Source organism: Ranitomeya variabilis, chromosome 7 (genome assembly GCF_051348905.1).
Source record: "Ranitomeya variabilis isolate aRanVar5 chromosome 7, aRanVar5.hap1, whole genome shotgun sequence".
NCBI classification, from domain to species: domain Eukaryota; kingdom Metazoa; phylum Chordata; class Amphibia; order Anura; family Dendrobatidae; genus Ranitomeya; species Ranitomeya variabilis.
In genome coordinates this window covers 12,581,612-12,602,352 of record NC_135238.1, presented here as the reverse complement: position 1 = coordinate 12,602,352, position 20,741 = coordinate 12,581,612, and the positions used below count along the sequence as shown (strand labels likewise).

At 44.5% G+C, this 20,741-nt stretch overlaps 1 protein-coding gene across 1 annotated transcript in view; it reads right to left on the bottom strand.

The window, feature by feature from the left end:
• Positions 1 to 776: 776 nt before the first annotated feature.
• The window catches only part of LOC143786154 (uncharacterized), a 126,724-nt gene continuing 106,759 nt past the window's right edge, over positions 777 to 20,741 (bottom strand). Inside the window, exon 7 of the mRNA XM_077275443.1 lies at positions 777 to 1,117. Within this exon, the coding sequence (XP_077131558.1) occupies positions 777 to 1,117 (341 nt within the window). The remainder of the gene's footprint in view (positions 1,118 to 20,741) is intronic.

The following is a 20,741-nucleotide window of genomic DNA, read 5'->3' as shown; positions in this document are numbered from 1 at the left end:
GAAATTCATTGGCCCTTTCAAGATCAACGGTATTGTGAGCTCTGTGGCCTGCTGGCTGAAGCTGCCTAGGACTATGAAGGTACATCCAGTTTTTCATGTATCTTTACTAAAGTCTGTATCTCCTAATACCTTCCAGGGACGTGTTGTGCCACCTCCGCAGCCTGTGGTGATTGATGGGCAAGAACAATTCGTGGTGGAGGAAATTATTGATTCCAGGATTCGCAGGAATCGGCTCCAATATCTGATAAGATGGCAGGGATATCTCCCTGAGGAAGACTCTTGGGAACCTGTGGAAAACATCAATGCCCAACTAAAGATTTCTCGTTTTCATCAGAGATTCCCTGAGAAACCAGGTCCAGGATCGTCCTGAGGCCGCTTCTAATGAGGGAGTAATGTCAGGACTCTGAACATTTTTTACCTTTTGTGCATTACTGCCCTTTTCCAGCATGGCGTCTTTGGTCTCATGTGCACTTGTCTTCCTGCTATAAACTCCACCCCAGCCTTCAGTCTGTGCTAGATTATTCTGCTTTGCATCCAGCTCCTGATTACTCCCTGGCCCTGCACCTGCTCCTGTGAACCTGTGTTGGAGATCCTGCCACTCTGCTCTGAGTTCCTGCTGCATACACCAGTGTTCAGTAATCCTCCTTCATCTGCTGCATCCCACAAATCCTCAGCACCATCTCTAGTAATTGAGAAGGGGTTGTCCCCTTTAAATGTCCAGCATAAGAAAAGCCGGGGACCCACACACGCTTTCCCAATTCTCCACTCTAATATTCCTACTCACCGGTCACACGTAACTCCTTTGTGCTCGCACTCGCCTCTACCGTCTGCCGGGAACCTTTCACTTTACAGATATATTTCATTTTCTCATCCTCTGTTTTTACTGGAGTGAGGGCCAGATAGGCAATCCAAGCGTTGTTGTCATTTTGATCTACAGTTTGGAGCCTCCGTTGATCACTTTTACGTATGAGTTCCTCTGCGTCCTGCTTCTTTTCATACCACTCCACAGTGTGTTCACCCAATTTATAATTGTATATTGGGCACTCCAGCTCTGCCAGACTATTCAGTATCAGGTCTGGTGCTATTATGTTCCCAATCTTCAGTTCAGTCGGTATTCCTATATAAATACAGCATCTGATTACGGACACGTTCACACACACATATGAATAACTACAATTCTTGCTTCTCTCACTTAATTTTTACATGTCTCTGATGGTTTATGAACCTGTACTTAATAATGTTTTCCCCCTGCTGTAATAGAAGTGATTTCTCCGTGCTGCACCTTCCTGCTGGGCTTCGTTTACACTCAGCTGCAAATCTGCGGAGACTGAGCTGCAGATAGGGCCGGCGTTAATGGGGGGGACTCTTCACAGCTACAGGTCCGGTGGGCCAGTAATTCTGTGGCTGCTTGGCCTTAGGGTATATGCACACAAATATTTATTTTTTTCAGGCTGATCGAACCGATCAGCCTGAAAAAAATAAACCCACCTGAAAAAAGCACTAATTAAATCCCCCAAGTAAAGAACATATGCATTTCTATGTAAAGCCGATATATGTTCTGGCTTTTTTTTAACGATTCCAAGGCACCAAGTGTCATGATGGTGTGGGATGCCATGGTCTGAGGGATTTTTGCACATATGGTCCTGGACACACACTGCAGCTTTGACCCCCTCTTCTCTCTCCCTCCCCCTGAATACAACAAACAAGCCCTATGGCTGTCACACTGTGTAACTTGAAACTCCAGTGTGGGGCTCTGACTCACTCCTCCTCCTTCAGGAAAGTTAATTAGCCAAGAGCAGGCTTTGTCCCAAAAAACATGTGCTTTTCCTTTGTATATATGGGAGATAGAAAAAAGGGCATATCTCAGGCCCAATCAATGATAGAAATATGACATACATATTCGGAACGTGCTTTGATAGAGCTTCGCTGCAGGGCCTTTTGCTAAAATCTAGCACCAAGAGAACCAGAGAAATGGATTTCTCCTAAACAGAGTGGAATAGCTAGCCCGAGTCTAGACTCATTAGAAAGATAATTTCAATATAAGATGAGTGATGTGTGTGCCGTTATTCTGCTAGGTTCTCAAGCACATTTAGGAGTATTATAAGTTTTCTTACCAAAATGTGCACCCGGGCAGCTAGGGGAGGGTGCACGTAAACCAGCCCCTTTAGTGATGTGACAAGCCCAGAAGTATAAGTTACTTCACTCAGACCAGCCTTCAGTCTCGCCTGAGAAGCTGTTGCACCAGGACGCCCTGATGAATTGGGATGTCTGGCCCCTCCCACCAGCATGGTTAGCTAGGATGATCTAAGCAACATGTGAGTGTTTATCTTCCTTAATCCCTTTTTTTGTAATTGCTTGTATATACTTTGATTGTCTCATATTGTAAAACCTTTTTATACCTTCTGTAAACACTGCCTACCTTTTGGAGTAAACTATAAAACTATTAGTTCATCTTCTCCAAGTTCTATGCGAATTTTCATGTGCCTGAAGTTAATTACACTACTAATTTGGGTTGGCTCGAACCCCTCTGTTGAGGAATGGTGGCAGCGAAGTGTGTTCGGGATTAGGTGGGTACAGTTGGCAGCGACGGAACAGGGTTTTATAAGCTATTGTCTGGCTGCGGCCTGATCATTTATAACTCCCTCGCTGCAGCATGCCTGCTAGCCAGTCCACAGTGAAGCTGCCCATCTGGCCACTAATTACCCTTTGGCGGCACCTGAGCTTCAAGCCTTAAAGGAGTATATTGATGAAAATCTGGCCAAACGCTTCATACGTCCTTCTTCCTCACCAGCAGGGGCACCCATTTTTTTTTGTAAAGAAGAAGGATGGGACCCTGAGACCCTGTGTTGACTATCGGGAACTCAATAAGGTAACAGTACGAAACCGTTACCCTTTGCCTCTGATTCCCGAATTACTGGAAAGAGTCCGCCATGCTAAGGTGTTCTCTAAGCTGGATCTTCATGGGGCTTATAATTTGGTGCGTATTCGTCCAGGGGATGAGTGGAAGACAGCATTCAGATGCCGGTATGGACACTTTGAATCTCTTGTGATGCCCTTCGGGCTTTGTAACGCCCCTGCAGCATTTCAACACCTTGTTAATGACATCTTCAGAGATTTGTTGGACCAGTTTGTGGTGATCTATTTGGACGATAAACTAATCTTTTCTGACTCTCTACAGGAACATGAAGAACATGTCAAAACTGTTTTAAGACGTCTGAAAGAGAACCAGCTGTATATCAAGCCAGGGAAATGCGAGTTCCATGGTTCTGAGATACAGTTCTTAGGTTATATCATCTCTCCCCAGGGGCTGAACATGGAATCTGGTAAGATTCAGGCTATCCTTGACTGGCCGGCACCCAAGAACGTTAAGGAGGTCCAACGTTTTATTGGTTTTGCAAATTTCTACAGACGCTTCATTCGAAATTTTTCTGATATTGTCTGTCCCATTACTTCCTTGACAAAGAAGGAAAAGCCCTTTAAGTGGTCATCACAGGCTCAAGAAGCTTTTGATCGGCTGAAGATCTGTTTCACATCAGCACCGCTGTTGATACACCCAGATCCAACACATCCTTTCATTGTGGAGGTGGACGCTTCTGATAATCCTTTGGGGGCTAATCTCTCCCAAAGAACTGGAGAGAAGGGTCTGCTACATCCTTGTGCTTTCTTTTCCCGTAGACTAACCTCAGCAGAGAAGAATTACGACGTGGGAGACAAGGAATTGCTGGCTATTATTGTGGCTTTCAAAGAATGGAGGCATCATCTGCAAGGAGCTGCACAACAGATCATAGTGCTAACTGACCATCGCAATCTAGTGTTCCTTAGATCCGCTAGATGTCTTTCTCCTCGTCAGGCTCATTGGAACTTATTCTTAAATCAATTTAACATTGTTATCTCGTACCGTCCAGGTTCTCGTAATGGGAAGGCTGATGCTTTATCCTGAATCCATGCTGCGGATTCCGTACCTGGAGCCCCGTCCAAGACCATTCTATCTGATGCCAATTTCATCAGAGTTATCCACAATCAGGACTTGTGGAAGGAGTGCAGGGAGGCCTATGAAGGTGATGTATTTCTGGCCAACCCACCTGTGGATATTAATCTTGTCTTTAAGCTTGGCATGTGGTTCAGAGATCGACGTATCTACATCCCGGAGGTCGTCCGTCTGCAGATCCTCAAGTTGGTACATGATTCCAAGTTGGCTGGTCACAGGGGGGTACAGAAGACACAAGAGTTCCTGAGCCGATTCTTCTGGTGGCCAACTTGCCTGAAGGATACCAAGGACTATGTTCTCTCTTGCGAGGTATGTGCCCGTTACAAGACTCCTCATGTGGCACCTACGGGTCTTCTACAACCATTACTTGTTCCATCCCACCCTTGGGGGTCTATATCAATGGACTTTATTGTGGAGCTGCCTAAATCGGGGGGCATGAATGCAATCATGGTGGTAGTTGATCGCCTGACTAAAGCTGCTCATTTTGATCCGTGCACCGGCCTCCCCTCTGCTAAAGATACAGTGAACTTGGTTATACAGAATGTCTTTCGGTTGTATGGGGTGCCGGATGAGATCATCTCTGACCGTGGAGTGCAGTTCACTTCAAGATTCTGGAAGGGGTTTTGCTCTGCACTCAATATTAATGTCTGTCTCTCTTCTGCTTACCATCCCCAGACAAATGGTCAGACTGAGCGTACCAACCAGACGCTGGAACAATATCTAAGATGCTATGTCAGCCATCTCCAGGATGATTGGTTGGAGTTGTTGCCGTTAGCCGAATTTTCATATAATCATTCTCAGAGCGCCTCCACTAAATTTACACCTTTCTTTGCCAATCTGGGTTATCATCCGTGTATTTTACCTAGGTCTCCAATTAATTCTCCGGTTCCAGCAGTGGAGGAAAGGCTGACTGCGATGAGACAAAATCTGGAGGTTCTGAAGGAATCCCTGATCACGGCTCAAGAATGTTATAAGAGATCGGCTGATAGATTCCGTAAACCTGCACCCATGTTCAAGGTAGGAGATTCCATGTGGTTAGCAACTAAGAATCTGAAGTTAAATGTTCCTTCACAAAAACTTGGACAGAAATTCATTGGCCCTTTCAAGATCAACGGTATTGTGAGCTCTGTGGCCTGCCAGCTGAAGCTACCTAGGACAATGAAGGTACACCCAGTTTTTCATGTATCTTTACTAAAGTCTGTATCTCCTAATACCTTCCAGGGACGTGTTGTGCCACCTCCGCAGCCTGTGGTGATTGATGGGCAAGAACAATTCGTGGTGGAGGAAATTATTGATTCCAGGATTCGCAGGAATCGGCTCCAATATCTGATAAGATGGCAGGGATATCTCCCTGAGGAAGACTCTTGGGAACCTGTGGAAAACATCAATGCCCAACTAAAGATTTCTCGTTTTCATCAGAGATTCCCTGAGAAACCAGGTCCAGGATCGTCCTGAGGCCGCTTCTAAGGAGGGAGTAATGTCAGGACTCTGAACATTTTTTACCTTTTGTGCATTACTGCCCTTTTCCAGCATGGCGTCTTTGGTCTCATGCGCACTTGTCTTCCTGCTATAAAACTCCACCCCAGCCTTCAGTCTGTGCTAGATTATTCTGCTTTGCATCCAGCTCCTGATTACTCCCTGGCCTTGCACCTGCTCCTGTGAACCTGTGTTGGAGATCCTGCCACTCTGCTCTGAGTTCCTGCTGCATACACCAGTGTTCAGTAATCCTCCTTCATCTGCTGCTCGTGTTACTTCCATCTGCATTTGCTGGACATGTAAGCTGTTTCTGCTCTGCAAAACCTGAGACTATTAACCAGGCCTCCCTGGTTGAGCTAAGATATGATTTGAACTGCCTAATAGCATATCTATCTGTGTCTGGACTAAGTCAAGGATCTATTCGTGTCAAGTTTTCTCAAGAATAACTGTGCTTCATAGACTTTCTGTTTGTTTGCATCTACCTCTGAAGTTTCCTATAGACTGCTAAGCTGCGTTTATTATTTGCACCAAGTGTTGTGGACTTGAGTTTCTCTCTGCACCTGTTTGAATCACCGTGTGATAATATAGACTTTACCACTTATAAAACTGTGTCCTGTTGTCTTGTTCCACGCAAAGAGTCTCCTGAATTATCCCCTATAATTATTACACTATAGGTGGAAATGTGACAACTAAGAGCTCCCAACTATCTTGTGTGGCTATAAGTATATGGCAAGGTATGTTTTTTCTTATATGTAATTATGTGTAACAACAATGTCTACTGCCCCCCTCCATAACGGTTTTCCTTATTATACCTACATATACTGTCCTGACTGACGCCAGTAAGGCTTCTTTCACACTTCCGTCGGTACTCGGCCGTCACCAGGCGTCGGCATGATGTACCGACGGAAGCTTATGAAATTTTGAGTGATGTGAGCAGCGTCCGCAGTGTTTCAACGCGTCCGCTGCCCATAGTAAAGTCCCAGGGAGGAGGGGGTGGAGTTCTGGACGGGCATGCGCATTAAAAAATGAGGGAGAGGACGTACGAAAAAACGTTCCATACGTCGCAATGCGTCGGTAATACAAGTCTATGTGAAAAAATATAGTACATTGCTAACCATTGAGCTACTGTGATGCCCCATATATAATACAGTGCTATCCACTGAGCCACCCTGCTGCCCTATACATAGAACAGTGCTAACCACTGAGCCATTGTGCTGCCCTATACGTAGTAGAGTGCTAAACACTGAACCGCTGTGCTACCCTATGTATAGTAAATTCCTAACCACTGAGCCAACGTGCTGCCCTATATATAGTACAGTGCTAACCACTGAGCCACCATGTTGCAATATATATAGTACAGTGCTAAACACTGAGCCACCGTACTGCCCTATATATGGTACAGTGCTAACCACTGAGCCACCGTGCTGCCTTATATAGTACAGTGCTAGACACTGAGCCACCATGCTGCCCTATATAGTACAGTGCTAACCACTGAGCCACCGTGCTGCCCTATATATATCACAGTGCTAACCACTGAGCCACCATTCTGTCCTCTATATAGTATAGTGCTAACCACTGATCCACTGTGCTGCCCTATATATAGTATAGTGCTAACCACTGAGCTACCGTGCTGCCTTATTTAGTACAGTGTTAACCACTGAGCCACCGTGCTGCCCTCTATATAGTACAGTGCTAACTACTGAGCCACAATGCTGCCCTATATATAGTACAATGCTAACCACTGAGCCACCATTCTGCCCTCTATATAGTACAGTGCTAACCACTGAGCCACCGTGCTGCCCTATATAGTACAATGCTAACCACTGAGCCACCATTCTGCCCTCTATATAGTAAAGTGCTAACCACTGAGCCACCGTGCTGCCCTATATATATTACAGTGCTAACCACTGAGCCACCATGCTGCCCTATATATTGTACAGTGCTAACCACTGAGCCACCATGCTGCCCTCTATATAGTACAGTGCTAACCACTGAGCCACCGTGCTGCCCTATATTGTACATAGTACGTTGCTAACCACTGAGCCACCATGCTGCAATATATATATATAGTACAGCGCTAACCACTGAGCCATTGTGCAGCCGTATATATAGCACAGTGCTAACCACTGAGCCACCGTGCTACCTCATATAGTACAGTGCTAACCACTGAGCCACCGTGCTGCACCTACAGATTACATACTGGCCTCCATTATCTCGTTCCTTTCCTACAAGCCGCACACACCTGCAGTCTGACCACACTGGAGATACTCACTTTGTTTCTTGCGCTTGAAGTAGATTATTATTAGAACTATAACTATAATGATCAATAATCCCACAACGACAGGAATAATAATAATCATTAGATTCTGATCCCCCGATGTTGCACTGTTATCTGTGAAAATATAAAACAGAACGCAGATCAATGAGCAGCAGATAAGGATTATATCCCAACAAGCGCTGATGTGCTGCACTGTCGGCCATAGCTGGAGGCGGCGATGGGCCACACGTCTTAGGCTACTTTCATACTAGCGTTAACTGCAATACGTCGCAAATGCGTCGTTTTTCCGAAAAAACACATCCTGCAAAAGTGCTTGCAGGATGCGTTTTTTCAGCATTGACTAACATTAGCGACGCATTGCCACACGTCGCAACCGTCGTGCGACGGTTGCGCCGTGCTGTGGCGGACCGTCGGGAGCAAAAAACGTTACATGTAACAATTTTTGCTCCCGACGGTACGCTTTTTCCGACCGCGCATGCGCGGCCGGAACTCCGGCCCCACCTCCCCACACTTCCCCGCACCTCAAAATGGGGCAGCGGATGCACTGGAAAAATGCATCCGCTGCACCCGTTGTGCGGCGGAGACAACGCTAGCGTCGGTGACCTCGGCCCGACGCTAGTGTGAAAGAAGCCTTAGGGTATGTGCACACGCTGCGGATTTTGCTGCGGATCCGCAAAATCGGCAGTGCACACGATGCAGAAAAATCCGCTCGGATTCTCTGCGGAAAAAAAGAAGGAGCATGTCACTTCTTTCTGCGGATTCCGCTGTGGATTTCAACTTGCACCAATAGGAAAGTGCAGTTGAAAACCCGCAGAGGAATACGCAGAAGAAACCGCACAAAAATCCGCAGTGAAAAACGCAGCGGTTTTGCACTGCGGATTTTGCAAATCCGCTGCGGAAAAATCCGCATCAGAATCCGCATCGTGTGCACATGGCCTAACACCCCGCACAGAGGACAAGTCCGGACATTGGGCTCAGAATGTCATCACTAACACAAAACTGCACAGAAATCCGTGTTCTCGCAGAGGGGCCTGCAGTTATTGCAAAGATCCTGCTGCAGAAACTGCCTATTCTGCACACAGTAATTCACACGGAAACACTTCTAGAACCTCGTCGCTGTTCGTTCTGTCCAACGAGAAGCTTTAATGAACTCACAAAAAACTTAAGAAACGTTGAAATTAATAACTGAATAGAAAAAACATAATTGAATGGATTTATTATGCTAAAACTGTGTTTGGCTTTTCCACCATTAAGAAAACCCCCGTGTGAACATTTACATATTATTACAGATTGATTTCCTGCACTCGTGGATCATTTTTCCAGTTCTGTTCCATATTTTATAGACGTCTGAACCTTTCTGCCTGTTTCCGCAAATCCCATTCACTTCTATGAGAGTTATCGAACCCTCCTGTGGCCGGCGCCGAGAGGCAGATAATCCCAGATCAGCCATTTACAGTGGGGAAAACAAGTATTTGATACAGAGACGATTGTGCAAGTTTTTCCACCTACAGAGAATGGAGAAGGCTGTAATTTTTATCGTAGGAACACTTCACCTGTGACACAGAGAATCTAAAAATAAAATCCAGAAAATCACATTGTAGGATTTTTAAATAATTAAATTGCATTTTATTGCATAAAATAAGTATTTAATCCACCAACCAGAATTTTGGCTCTCACAGACCTGTTAGCTTTTCTTTATGAAGCCTCCTACTCTGCACTCATTACCTATATTAATTGCACCTGTGTCAAAGGCACCTGTCCACAAACTCAATCACTCTCCAACCTCTCCACCATGGCCAAGACCAAAGAGCTGCCTAAGGACACCATCAACAAACTTGCAGACCTGCACAAGGTTGGGATTGGCTACAGGACAATAGGCAAGCAGCTTGGTGAGAAGGCAACAAGGCACAATTATTAGAAAATGGAACAGGAAAGATATATATCTTGGTACCGTGTTAGCCAGCAGATAGAAAAATATTTAGAATTGAGAGTCCTCAGTGGTTGATAAGGAAAATATTTAGAATTGAGAGTCCTCAGTGGTTGATACCTTTTAATGGCTAACTGAAAAGATGGTAACAAATTACAAGCTTTCGAGACTACAAAGGTCTCTTCATCAGGCAAAGACTAAAAGAAATTCTGAAGAATCACATATTTATGCACATCATAGCACAGAAAAAAAAGAAAACCATGGATAAGACAGGTGACATGAAGCAGAATTACCATGAGTGATAAACCGTTATGTCCATAAATATTGGGCCAGTTCTTAGATAAGGATTGTTTTATTGGGGTCTCATTCTGTTGTGATGACCCCACATGGTCTGAGGGGCAAGTTCCTTAGTTGATGTAAAAAGACATAAATCCATGCGACACATTCATTCCTGCAGTGAGACAGTCAAAGGTCGTCATCAGTTTATATTCCCAGACTCTTCTATCTCTCTGAGTTTTGAAGTTACCTTTTAACACAAGTAATTTCATGTCCATAATGTTATGATTTGGGAGAAAGCTGCAATTTGTTACCATCTTTTCAGTTAGCCATTAAAAGGTATCAACCACTGAGGACTCTCAATTCTAAATATTTTTCTATCTACTGGCTAACACGGTATCAAGATATATATCTTTCCTGTATGAAAATGGAGGATACCAGAATGTACCGCATCTTTATGGAACTAAAACCACTTCCGAAGAAACGTGCACAAATGGACAGCGACATTTTTTTCCTATCTAAATGCAAAAAGGAGAATCTAATTCCCAAAGGACTCTGGATTACAAAACCAATTCTTCATACCTACAACACCCATTATGCACAGAACCTGTGTCACAGGACTTCTGAGAGATTAAGGAATCATCTTTTGCATGTCTGCTACAGCATAAAGAGTAAAGTCCAAGGGCAGTTTGAAACTCTGAGGAAAACACAGAAGACACAGAGCCCTTCTGATTCATAACAAGGAAAATAAACTGCACAGATTGCTCCTCAATTCAGGACTCTATACAAACAGATACAAAACAAAGCCTAAACCTGACAACTTGGACAACCACTCCATTCCAGACACAAAAGCATCGAACTGTGTCATTAATCTCTAAGATTATAAACCAAATAAAGTGGAGCTGGCCGTGCTTTCCAGAGGACTCTCATTTTGTCCTACTAAGGCCCTGGATAAAACTGAACTCTGCAGTGATATGGAACATTTTTTCAGGAGACTGCGCCTGAAGGAATATTTCCATGATAGAGAAGATTCAGAACCCACCTGGACTGAAGTAAAAGGGATCCTAACAACAAAGAAGAGGTCAGACTGGACACTTCCACCTGGACGCAACCCTCATTTGGATAACTATATAGACTCCTTCAGACATGTGATAAAATCCACCATCATAGATACTAACAGGACACAAGCATCCAACATCAGTGCCCAGGAGAGAAAGGCCATACAGTCTCTGAAAACCAACAAAGAAATCATCATCAAACCTGCTGACAAGGGAGGTGCAATAGTCATGATGAACACATCAGACTATATGAGGGAAGCAAACAGACAACTTATGGACACACGCTACTACAAAAAATTGGAGTCGGATCCTACACAGGACTACTACAAGGAACTAAACAAGTTGGTATCTTGTCTGCCTGACAAATCCACAAGAGCCAATGACCTGATACCAGAAAGTCCAAGAACAGGGATATTCTACATGCTTCCCAAAATCCACAAATCTGGAAACCCAGGAAGACCACTTATCTCATGTGTGGGCACCTTACTGAGCAGGTATCTGGATGGGTAGAGGGTTCTTACACCCCTGGTAAAGGATACACCCAGCTTCATTCAGGACACAACTGACCTATTGAATAAACTATCAGCAATAGGTCCTCTACCAGAAGGAACCATCCTGGCCACCATGGATGTGGAATCTTTGTACTCCAATATCCCACACCAGGATGGATTAAATGCCTGCAAATTCTTCCTGGAAAACACAGGGACTGATGCAAATTCTGTGGTGAAACTTATAAAATTCATCCTCACCCACAATTACTTTGAATTTGACAAGAAGATCTATCTACAGGAGACTGGCACAGCAATGGGAAGTAAAATGGCCCCACAGTATGCAAATCATCATGGCCAAGCTTGAAAGCGACTTTTTGTCCTCATGTCCCATCAGGCCTCTGGCGTACTACCGCTACATTGATTATATTTTAATCATCTGGACGGAGTCTGAGCCACAGCTAAAGATGTTCCATGAACAGTTTAATCAATTTCACCCTACCATCAACTTGACACCCAACTACTCCTGTACTGAAATTAACTTTTTGGACACCATCATTAAGCTGCAGAACAATGAAATAGAGACATCCCTGTATCAGAAGCCAATCGACCGTCCAACATACCTTAAATGGGACAGTTTCCATCCAAAACACATAAAAAAAACTCCATTGTCTACAGCCAAGCCATCAGATACAATCATATATGTTCCAACCCCATGGATAGAGATGAACACCTTGGTCGCCTCAGAAAGACCTTTTTGAATCAGGGCTACCATGCAAGAACAATTGAAAACCAGATCACAAGAGCCACCAGAATATCAAGGAATCACCTGCTACATTACAAAGCTAAAGAAGAAAATAACCGGGTGCCTCTAGTAGTCACCGACAATCCAAATCTGGAGGTGCTAAGGGGAGCTGCATGGAAATTACAACCTTTACTACAAAAAGATGCCCGATTACAATCCATTTTTCCAGACCCCCCACTACTGTGTTTTAGGCAGCCCCCAAATCTAAGAAGCATCATTGTCAGAAGCTCCCTGTCCTCTCCAACAGCTGCAGGAACCTTTCCTTGCAATCAGAAAAAATGTAAAACCTGTCCATTTATAATGACCACGGACAAGATAAAGATCCCCAACTCACATCAGGACTACAAGATACCAGGTACATTCAGCTGCGTCACTTCTAATGTGGTGTACTTAATAATATGTACTAAATGTCCAACTGGGGGTCTGTATGTGGGGGAGACAGGGCAAAAGCTTTAGAACAAGAATAAAATTCTCACAGCCACACAATAAGAGAAAAAAGAATGGATCTACCTGTGGCAATACATTTTTGTCTCACAAATCATAATATTATTGACATGAAATTACTTGTATTAAAGGGTAACTTCAAATCTAAGAGAGACAGGAGAGTCTGGGAATATAAGCTGATGACGACCTTTGACAGTCTCACTGCAGGAATGAATGTGTCGCATGGATTTATGTCTTTTTACATCAACTAAGGAACTTGCCCCTCAGACCATGTGGGGTCAACACAACAGAACCAGACCCCAATCAGAGGACAATAAAACATTCCTTATCTTAAGAACTGGCCCAATATTTATGGACATAACTGTTTATCACTCATGGTGATTCTGTTTCGTGTCACCTGTCTTATCCATGGTTTTTCTTCTGTGTTATGTTGGGCATAAATATGTGATTCTTCAGAATTTCTTTTAGTCTATGCCTGATGAAGAGACCTGTGTAGTTTTGGAAGCTTGCAATTTTTTACCATCTTTTCAGTTAGCCATTAAAAGGTATCAACCACTGAGGACTCTCAATTATAAATATTTTTCTATCTACTGGCTAACACGGTACCAAGATATATATCTTTCCTGTATCAAAATGGAGGATACCAGAATGTACCGCATCTTTATGGAACTAAAACCACTTCTGAAGAAACGTGCACAAATGGACAGCGACATTTTTTTCCTATCTAAATGCAAAAAGGAGAATCTAATTCCCAAAGGACTCTGGATTACAAACTCAATTCTTCATACCTACAGTCATGGCCAAAAGTATTCACACCCCTGCAATTCTGTCAGATAATACTCAGTTTCTTCCTGAAAATGATTGCAAACACAAATTCTTTGGTATTATTATCTTCATTTAATTTGTCTTAAATGAAAAAAACACAAAAAGAATTGTCCTAAAGCCAAATTGGATATAATTCCACACCAAACATAAAAAAGGGGGTGGACAAAAGTATTGGCACCGTTCGAAAAATCATGTGATGCTTCTCTAATTAGTGTAATTAACAGCACCTGTAACTTACCTGTGGCACCTAACAGGTGTTGGCAATAACTAAATCACACTTGCAGCCAGTTGACATGGATTAAAGTTGACTCAACCTCTCTCCTGTGTCCTTGTGTGTACCACATTGAGCATGGAGAAAAGAAAGAAGACCAAAGAACTGTCTGAGGACTTGAGAAACCAAATTGTGAGGAAGCATGAGCAATCTCAAGGCTACAAGTCCATCTCCAAAGACCTGAATGTTCCTGTGTCTACCGTGCGCAGTGTCATCAAGAAGTTTAAAGCCCATGGCACTGTGGCTAACCTCCCTAGATGTGGACAGAAAAGAAAAATTGACAAGAGATTTCAACGCAAGATTGTGCGGATGTTGGATAAAGAACCTCGGCTAACATCCAAACAAGTTCAAGCTGCCCTGCAGTCCGAGGGTACAACAGTGTCAACCCGTACTATCCGTCGGCGTCTGTTGTGAATTCTGCTCTTGGGCTCCCTCCGGTGGTTATAAGTGGTAGCGCTGCTGTCTTTGGATCGCTGCATTCATGAGGTGTGTCCACTTGCAATTCTGACTGGGCTATTTAGTCTTGCTTGACCCTTTAGTCAGTGCCAGTTGTCCATTGTTCCTGGAGGATTCACATCCCTGCCTGGTCTCCCCTGCTTTGCTGTTCATTTCAACAAAGATAAGTTCTGGCTTTGTTTTTTGCAGTCCACATGCTGTGGGCCTATTGTTCAGTTCTTTTCCATGTTTTGTCTTGTCCAGCTTGGTCTGTATAAGGATTTGTTCAGCCAAGCTGGTATCTCTGGAGAGGCAGATATACCCTCCATATCTTTAGTTAGATGTGGAGATTTTGTATTTTCTGTGGTGGATATTTTCTAGTGTTTTAATACTGACCGCATAGTACTCTGTCCTATCCTTTCTATTTAGCTAGAGCGGCCTCCTTTGCTAAATCCTGATTTCAGTCTGCGTAGGTTATTTCCATCTCCTCTCACAGTCAATATTTGTGGGGGGCTGTCTATCCTTTGGGGATTTTCTCTGAGGCAAGATAGTTTTCCCTTTTCTATCTCTAGGGGTATTTAGTCCTCCGGCTGTGTCGAGATGTCTAGGGAGTGTTAGGTACATTCCATGGCTACTTCTAGTTGCGGTGTTAAGTTCAGGGTCTGCGGTCAGTACAGGTACCACCTTCTCCAGAGTACATCTCATGCTGCTCCTAGGCCACCAGATCATAACAGGCATCTGAATAAAAAGGGACTGTATGGTAGGAGACCCAGGAAGACCCCACTTCTTACCCCGAGACATAAAAAAGCCAGGCTGGAGTTTGCTAAAACTTACCTGAAAAAAGCCTAAAACGTTTTGGAAGAATGTTCTCTGGTCAGATGAGACAAAAGTAGAGCTTTTTGGGCAAAGGCATCAACATAGAGTTTACAGGAGAAAAAAAAGAGGCATTCAAAGAAAAGAACATGGTCCCTACAGTCAAACATGGCGGAAGTTCCCTGATGTTTTGGGGTTGCTTTGCTGCCTCTGGCACTGGACTGCTTGACCGTGTGCATGGCATTATGAAGTCTGAAGACTACCAACAAATTTTGCAACATAATGTAGGGGGCCCAGTGTGAGAAAGCTGGGTCTCCCTCAGAGGTCATGGGTCTCCCAGCAGGACAATGACCCAAAACACACTTCAAAAAACACTAGAAAATGGTTTGAGAGAAAGCACGGGAGACTTCTAAGGTGGCCAGCAACGAGTCCAGACCTGAATCCCATAGAACACCTGTGGAGAGATCTAAAAATGGCAGTTTGGAGAAGGCACCCTTCAAATATCAGGGACCTGGAGCAGTTTGGCAAAGAAGAATGGTCTAAAATTCCAGAAGAGCATTGTAAGAAACTCATTGATGGTTACCGGAAGCGGTTGGTCCCAGTTATTTTGGCTAAAGGTTATGCAACCAAGTATTAGGCTGAGGGTGCCAATACTTTTGTCTGGCCCATTTTCGGAGTTTTGTGTGAAATGATCAATGTTTTGCTTTTTGCTTAATTCTCTTTTGTGTTTTTTTCATTTAAGACAAATTAAATGAAGGTAAAAATACCAAAGAATTTGTGTTTGCAATCATTTTCAGGAAGAAACGGAGTATTATCTGACAGAATTGCAGGGGTGTCAATACTTTTGGCCATGACTGTACAATACCCATTATGCACAAAACCTTTGTCACAGGACTTCTGAGAGATTAAGGAATCATCTTTTGCATGTCTGCTACAGCATAAAGAGTAAAGTCCAAGGGCAATTTGAAACTCTGAGGAAGACACTTACAGAAGACACAGAGCAAAAATTACAACAATATTACAACAAACTACGGGCCCTTCTGATTCATAACAAGGAAAAGAAACTGCACAGATTGCGCCTCAATTCAGGACTCTATACAAACAGATACAAAACAAAGCCAAAACCTGACAACTTGGACAACCACTCCATTCCAGACACAAAAGCATCGAACCGTGTCATTAATCTCTAAGATTATAAACCCAACAAAGTGGAGCTGGCCGTGCTTTCCAGAGGACTCTCATTTTGTCCTACTAAGGCCCTGGATAAAACTGAACTCTGCAGTGATATGGAACATTTTTTCAGGAGATTGTGCCTGAGGGAATATGTTAATGATACAGAAGATTCAGAATCCACCTGGACTGAAGTAAAAGGGATCCTAACAACAAACAAGAGGTCAGACTGGACACCAGGGCCGGACTGGCCATAGGGCAATTCTGGCAAATGCCAGAAGGGCCTGTGTGGTCGTGGGCCACATTGTCTGCTATGTTGCTAACAGAACCAGTATTCTGTCACGCGTCCCTCACGTATGGACTGTCTTATGCTCAGCCTCATGAGAACGTTGCCATGTGTGGGAAAACTGCATGCAGATATTACTCAAATCGTACCTGAATTCTTCTAGTACCTCTGTATCCACAAGACAAGGAGTCAGGGAGTAGATTACTTGGCAGTTTATTTTGCCTTGAAGCAAATCACGGTCCGCTAGGTAAAAAGACAATTCCTTTGCCAGGTCAGAAAGTATGACTTCCTTCAATGTTCCACAATTACAGAATGCAGACAGGAAGAAGAACTGGTTCTAACCGGGCAAGCAAGGTCTCCACCCAGGTCATTAACATATACACATATACATGTTGAACACCAAGATGACCACTGGGTGGCAGCAAATCATAACAAGTAAGAACACAATACAAACTGAATGCATTTTCAGAACAAATAGGGAAAAACAGAGAAAACAATAATGTAAATACATTTGAATCTGTCACAGAGTGGCAGCACACTCCTCGCCTAAAATCCAAGGGATTTTACTCCTTTATTAACTGCATTGGAAAATGCCCAAAGTCCATGGAATAGCTGCAAGGGAAAAGCATTAATAATTGCACTTTTAATAGACACAATATGCAAAAAGAACAGTTGTAGTCTTTGTTCATAAAAAAAAAGCAAAAATGTAAAACAAGAACAAATTGTAATGAAGGTGGGAGGCTGCCTCCTGGCCAAGGCCTCAAGGAAAAAGAACAGCAAACTGTAATCCAAAGTGTAACTGTAATCCACAGGGTTGCAAATCCAAGAGTTCCCAGCGACCACAGGATAACTCCCGCCGTGAACTGATTAAGTTGAAAAGGGGCTATTTCTCTTGCAATAGCTCGTACAAGCCTCGTCCAGCTCGAGAAGCATTCAAAGTGCTGGCGGTCCTGTCCTGCTCTGGTTTTATAAGTCTTGACTTCTTGATGGATCTCAGGATCGCTGTTGGGATTCTGGAGACTGAAGAAGTTGTCCTGAGTTGACTCTTCCTCCTTGTCCAGCAAGAATGATGGGCCTGTTAACCAGGCAGATTTCACTAGGGCACTGGCAGATATTGCCCTGGTAGCGAGATCAGCAGGATTAAGTTCAGACGAAACGTAGCTCCAATGTTCAGGCTTAGAAGATTTCCTGATTCTTGTCACACGGTTATGTACATACACATAGAAGCGCTTGGTTTGATTGTAAATGTAACCAAGGACGACCTTGCTGTCTGTATAAAACTTAACATTGTCCACATTGACATCTAGCTCCTGCTGCACAAAGTCTGCCATCTCCACGGCCAGCACTGCCCCACAAAGTTCAAGTCTAGGAATTGTATGATCGGGTTTGGGGGCTAGCTTAGCCTTGCCGAACAGGAACCCAATATGGTTTTTGTCTGAAGAATCTGTAATCCTTAGATAGGCAACTGCTGCTATGGCCTCGGTGGATGCGTCAGAAAACACCTGTATCTCAGTTCTTTTACTTGAGGCAAGAGGTATTGGTACATAGCGTCTTAACACATTAACCCCTTCTAAGGCTTGAAGGGACTGCTTCCAGGATTCCCATTTTTTAAGCTTACTGTCAGGCAGCGGTTCATCCCAATCTTTCACAGTCTCTGAAAGCTGCCTTAATAGGAATTTACCCCGAATGGTGATGGGGGCAACAAATCCCATGGGATCATAGAGGCTATTGACTACTGAAAGGACACCTCTTTTCGTAAATGACTTGTTGGCACAGCTGACCTGAAACCCAAAGGAGTCTGTTGACAAGTCCCATTTCAGGCCTAGGCTCATCTGCACAGGTGGCAAATCTGACCCTAGGTTTAAGTCTTTAAAACCTGGAGCATGGTCACTAGGTTGAAAGGCTTTCATGACCTCTGCGCTAATGGAGGCAATTTTGTGCAGTCTTAAACAAGCCTTGGACAGCATACTCTGGGTTCTTTTCAACAGATCAATGGCTTCCCCTTCAGTGGGCAGGGACTTCAGTGCATCATCAACATAAAAGTCTCTCTCCACAAAGCGCTGAGCATCTGCCCCGTATTCTGCCCCTCCTTCAGATGCAGTCCTGCGCAACCCATAGGTAGCTACGGCAGGTGAAGGGCTATTACCAAACACATGTACTCTCATACGGTACTCGATTACCTCCTTACTGGTGTCATTGTCACGATGCCACAGAAACCTGAGGAAGTTCCTATGATCCTCTTGCACAATAAAGCAATGAAACATTTGTTCAATGTCAGCAGTGATGGCTACACGCTCTTTTCTGAACCTCAATAGCACCCCCACTAGGTTATTGGTGAGGTTGGGACCTGTAAGGAGCACGTCATTAAGGGATGTACCGTGGTGCTTTGCGCTAGAGTCAAACACTACTCTTATTTGGTTTGGCTTACGTGGGTGGTATACCCCAAAGAAAGGCAGGTACCAGCACTCCTCGTAGACTTGTAGTGGAGGGGCTGATTCGGCATGGTTGTTGCTGAATATCCTACCCATAAAGGTGACAAAGTGTTCCTTCATCTGAGGTTTGTGGCTTAAAGTGCGCTGTAAGGAGTTGAGTCTGGATAAGGCTTGTTCCCGGTTGCTTGGGAGTTTGGCCCTGTTGAGTTTAAAGGGTAAGGGTGCGACCCAATGACTGGTCTTGTCCTTGACAAACCCACTGTCCATAATATTGACAAACTCCTCGTCTTCTACTGATGAGGCTATCTTGTTGTCATCGTGAGTTGTGCGGAAAACCTGTCCCCCCAAACTGTCATCATAAGGGGTGGGAATGACATCGGGTGTCTGCACTATGTCAGAAGGCCCCTCTTTCACTTGGTAATGACAGGGACAGGGTCTGAAGCAGGTAGGACGGCCATTACTTAGAACATAAGTCTTAAAGGAACTCACACAGTCTGCGTGATGCATCCTATCCAGGCACACATCTCCTACGATTACCCAGCCTAAATCAAGTCTCTGTGCGTATGGGGCATTATCGGGACCGTTGCACTGCTGGCGCACCTTGTGCATCCTAAGGACGTCTCTCCCAAGAAGGATTAGTATTTCTGCATTCATGTCCATGGGAGGGATCTCACTGGCCAGGTGCCTTAAGTGGGGATGATGATAAGCGGCCTCAGGCGTGGGTATTTCCTCTCTCTCATCTGGCATATCATTGCACTCAATCAATGCAGGTAAGGGAAAGCTCTTTGTGCCTTTAATTGGAGAGATCATGTACCCGCTGGCCCTTCTGCCCGTGGTGTCTACCAGGCCGGAACAGGTCCTGAGAGTGTAGGGAGTGGCCGGTGTCTTTATACCAAAGATGTCAAAGAACTTGGGTTTTGCTAGAGACCTGTTGCTTTGTTCATCTAACATAACGTACATGCGGACAGCCCCCTCTGGCTTCCCCTCTGGGTAAACACTGGCTAAGCATATTTTGGCACAGCATTTGGGACCGGATCCCTCCCCACAGACTTCAGTGCAAGAGGATGAGACTGTTGCTTTAGCAGCTACTGGCCCCTCACCCTCCCCGCCATGGACTGGTACAGGACTGGAGGCAGGGGTATGCTGGGCAATTCCAGGAGCTAAGGCAAGGTGCATGGTTGTTACATGTCTATTGCTACTGCACTCAGCACATTTGACTTCTACCGTACAGTCTTTGGCAATATGGTTGGTAGATGCGCAGCACCTGTAACATATTCTATGTTTCTTTAACAACTCTCTGCGCTCTCTCAGAGGCATTGCCTTAAACCCCCTACAGTGATGAAGAGAGTGAGACTTGCCATGGAGTGGGCACTCTCTATTGGGATCCCTTTCCCTCGGGGCAGGGAGAACTGATGTAGCAGGAGGGGGCATGGCAGAAGGGATGTCAGTTTTCTTGACGGATACAGTCCTTCTAATGTCTCTGCGTTTTGGTGTGGTGTTGTCATACCTCTTAGCGGCAGATGGTGGCATTGACATGTCAGGATCGGTGTAGACGAAACTGGGGTCATTTCTCACCCGCGCTTGATTCTGGACAAACCTGCAAAGGTAAGAGAAAGGGGGAAAAGACACACCATAATCTTCCTTGTACTTGAAGCCTTGTATTGTCCATCTCTCCTGTATGCCATGTGGTAGTTTCGCTACTATGGGGTTCACACCAAGAGCACTGTCGAGATATCTCAGTCCAGTTAGGCGTGGGTCAGCCTTAGCAA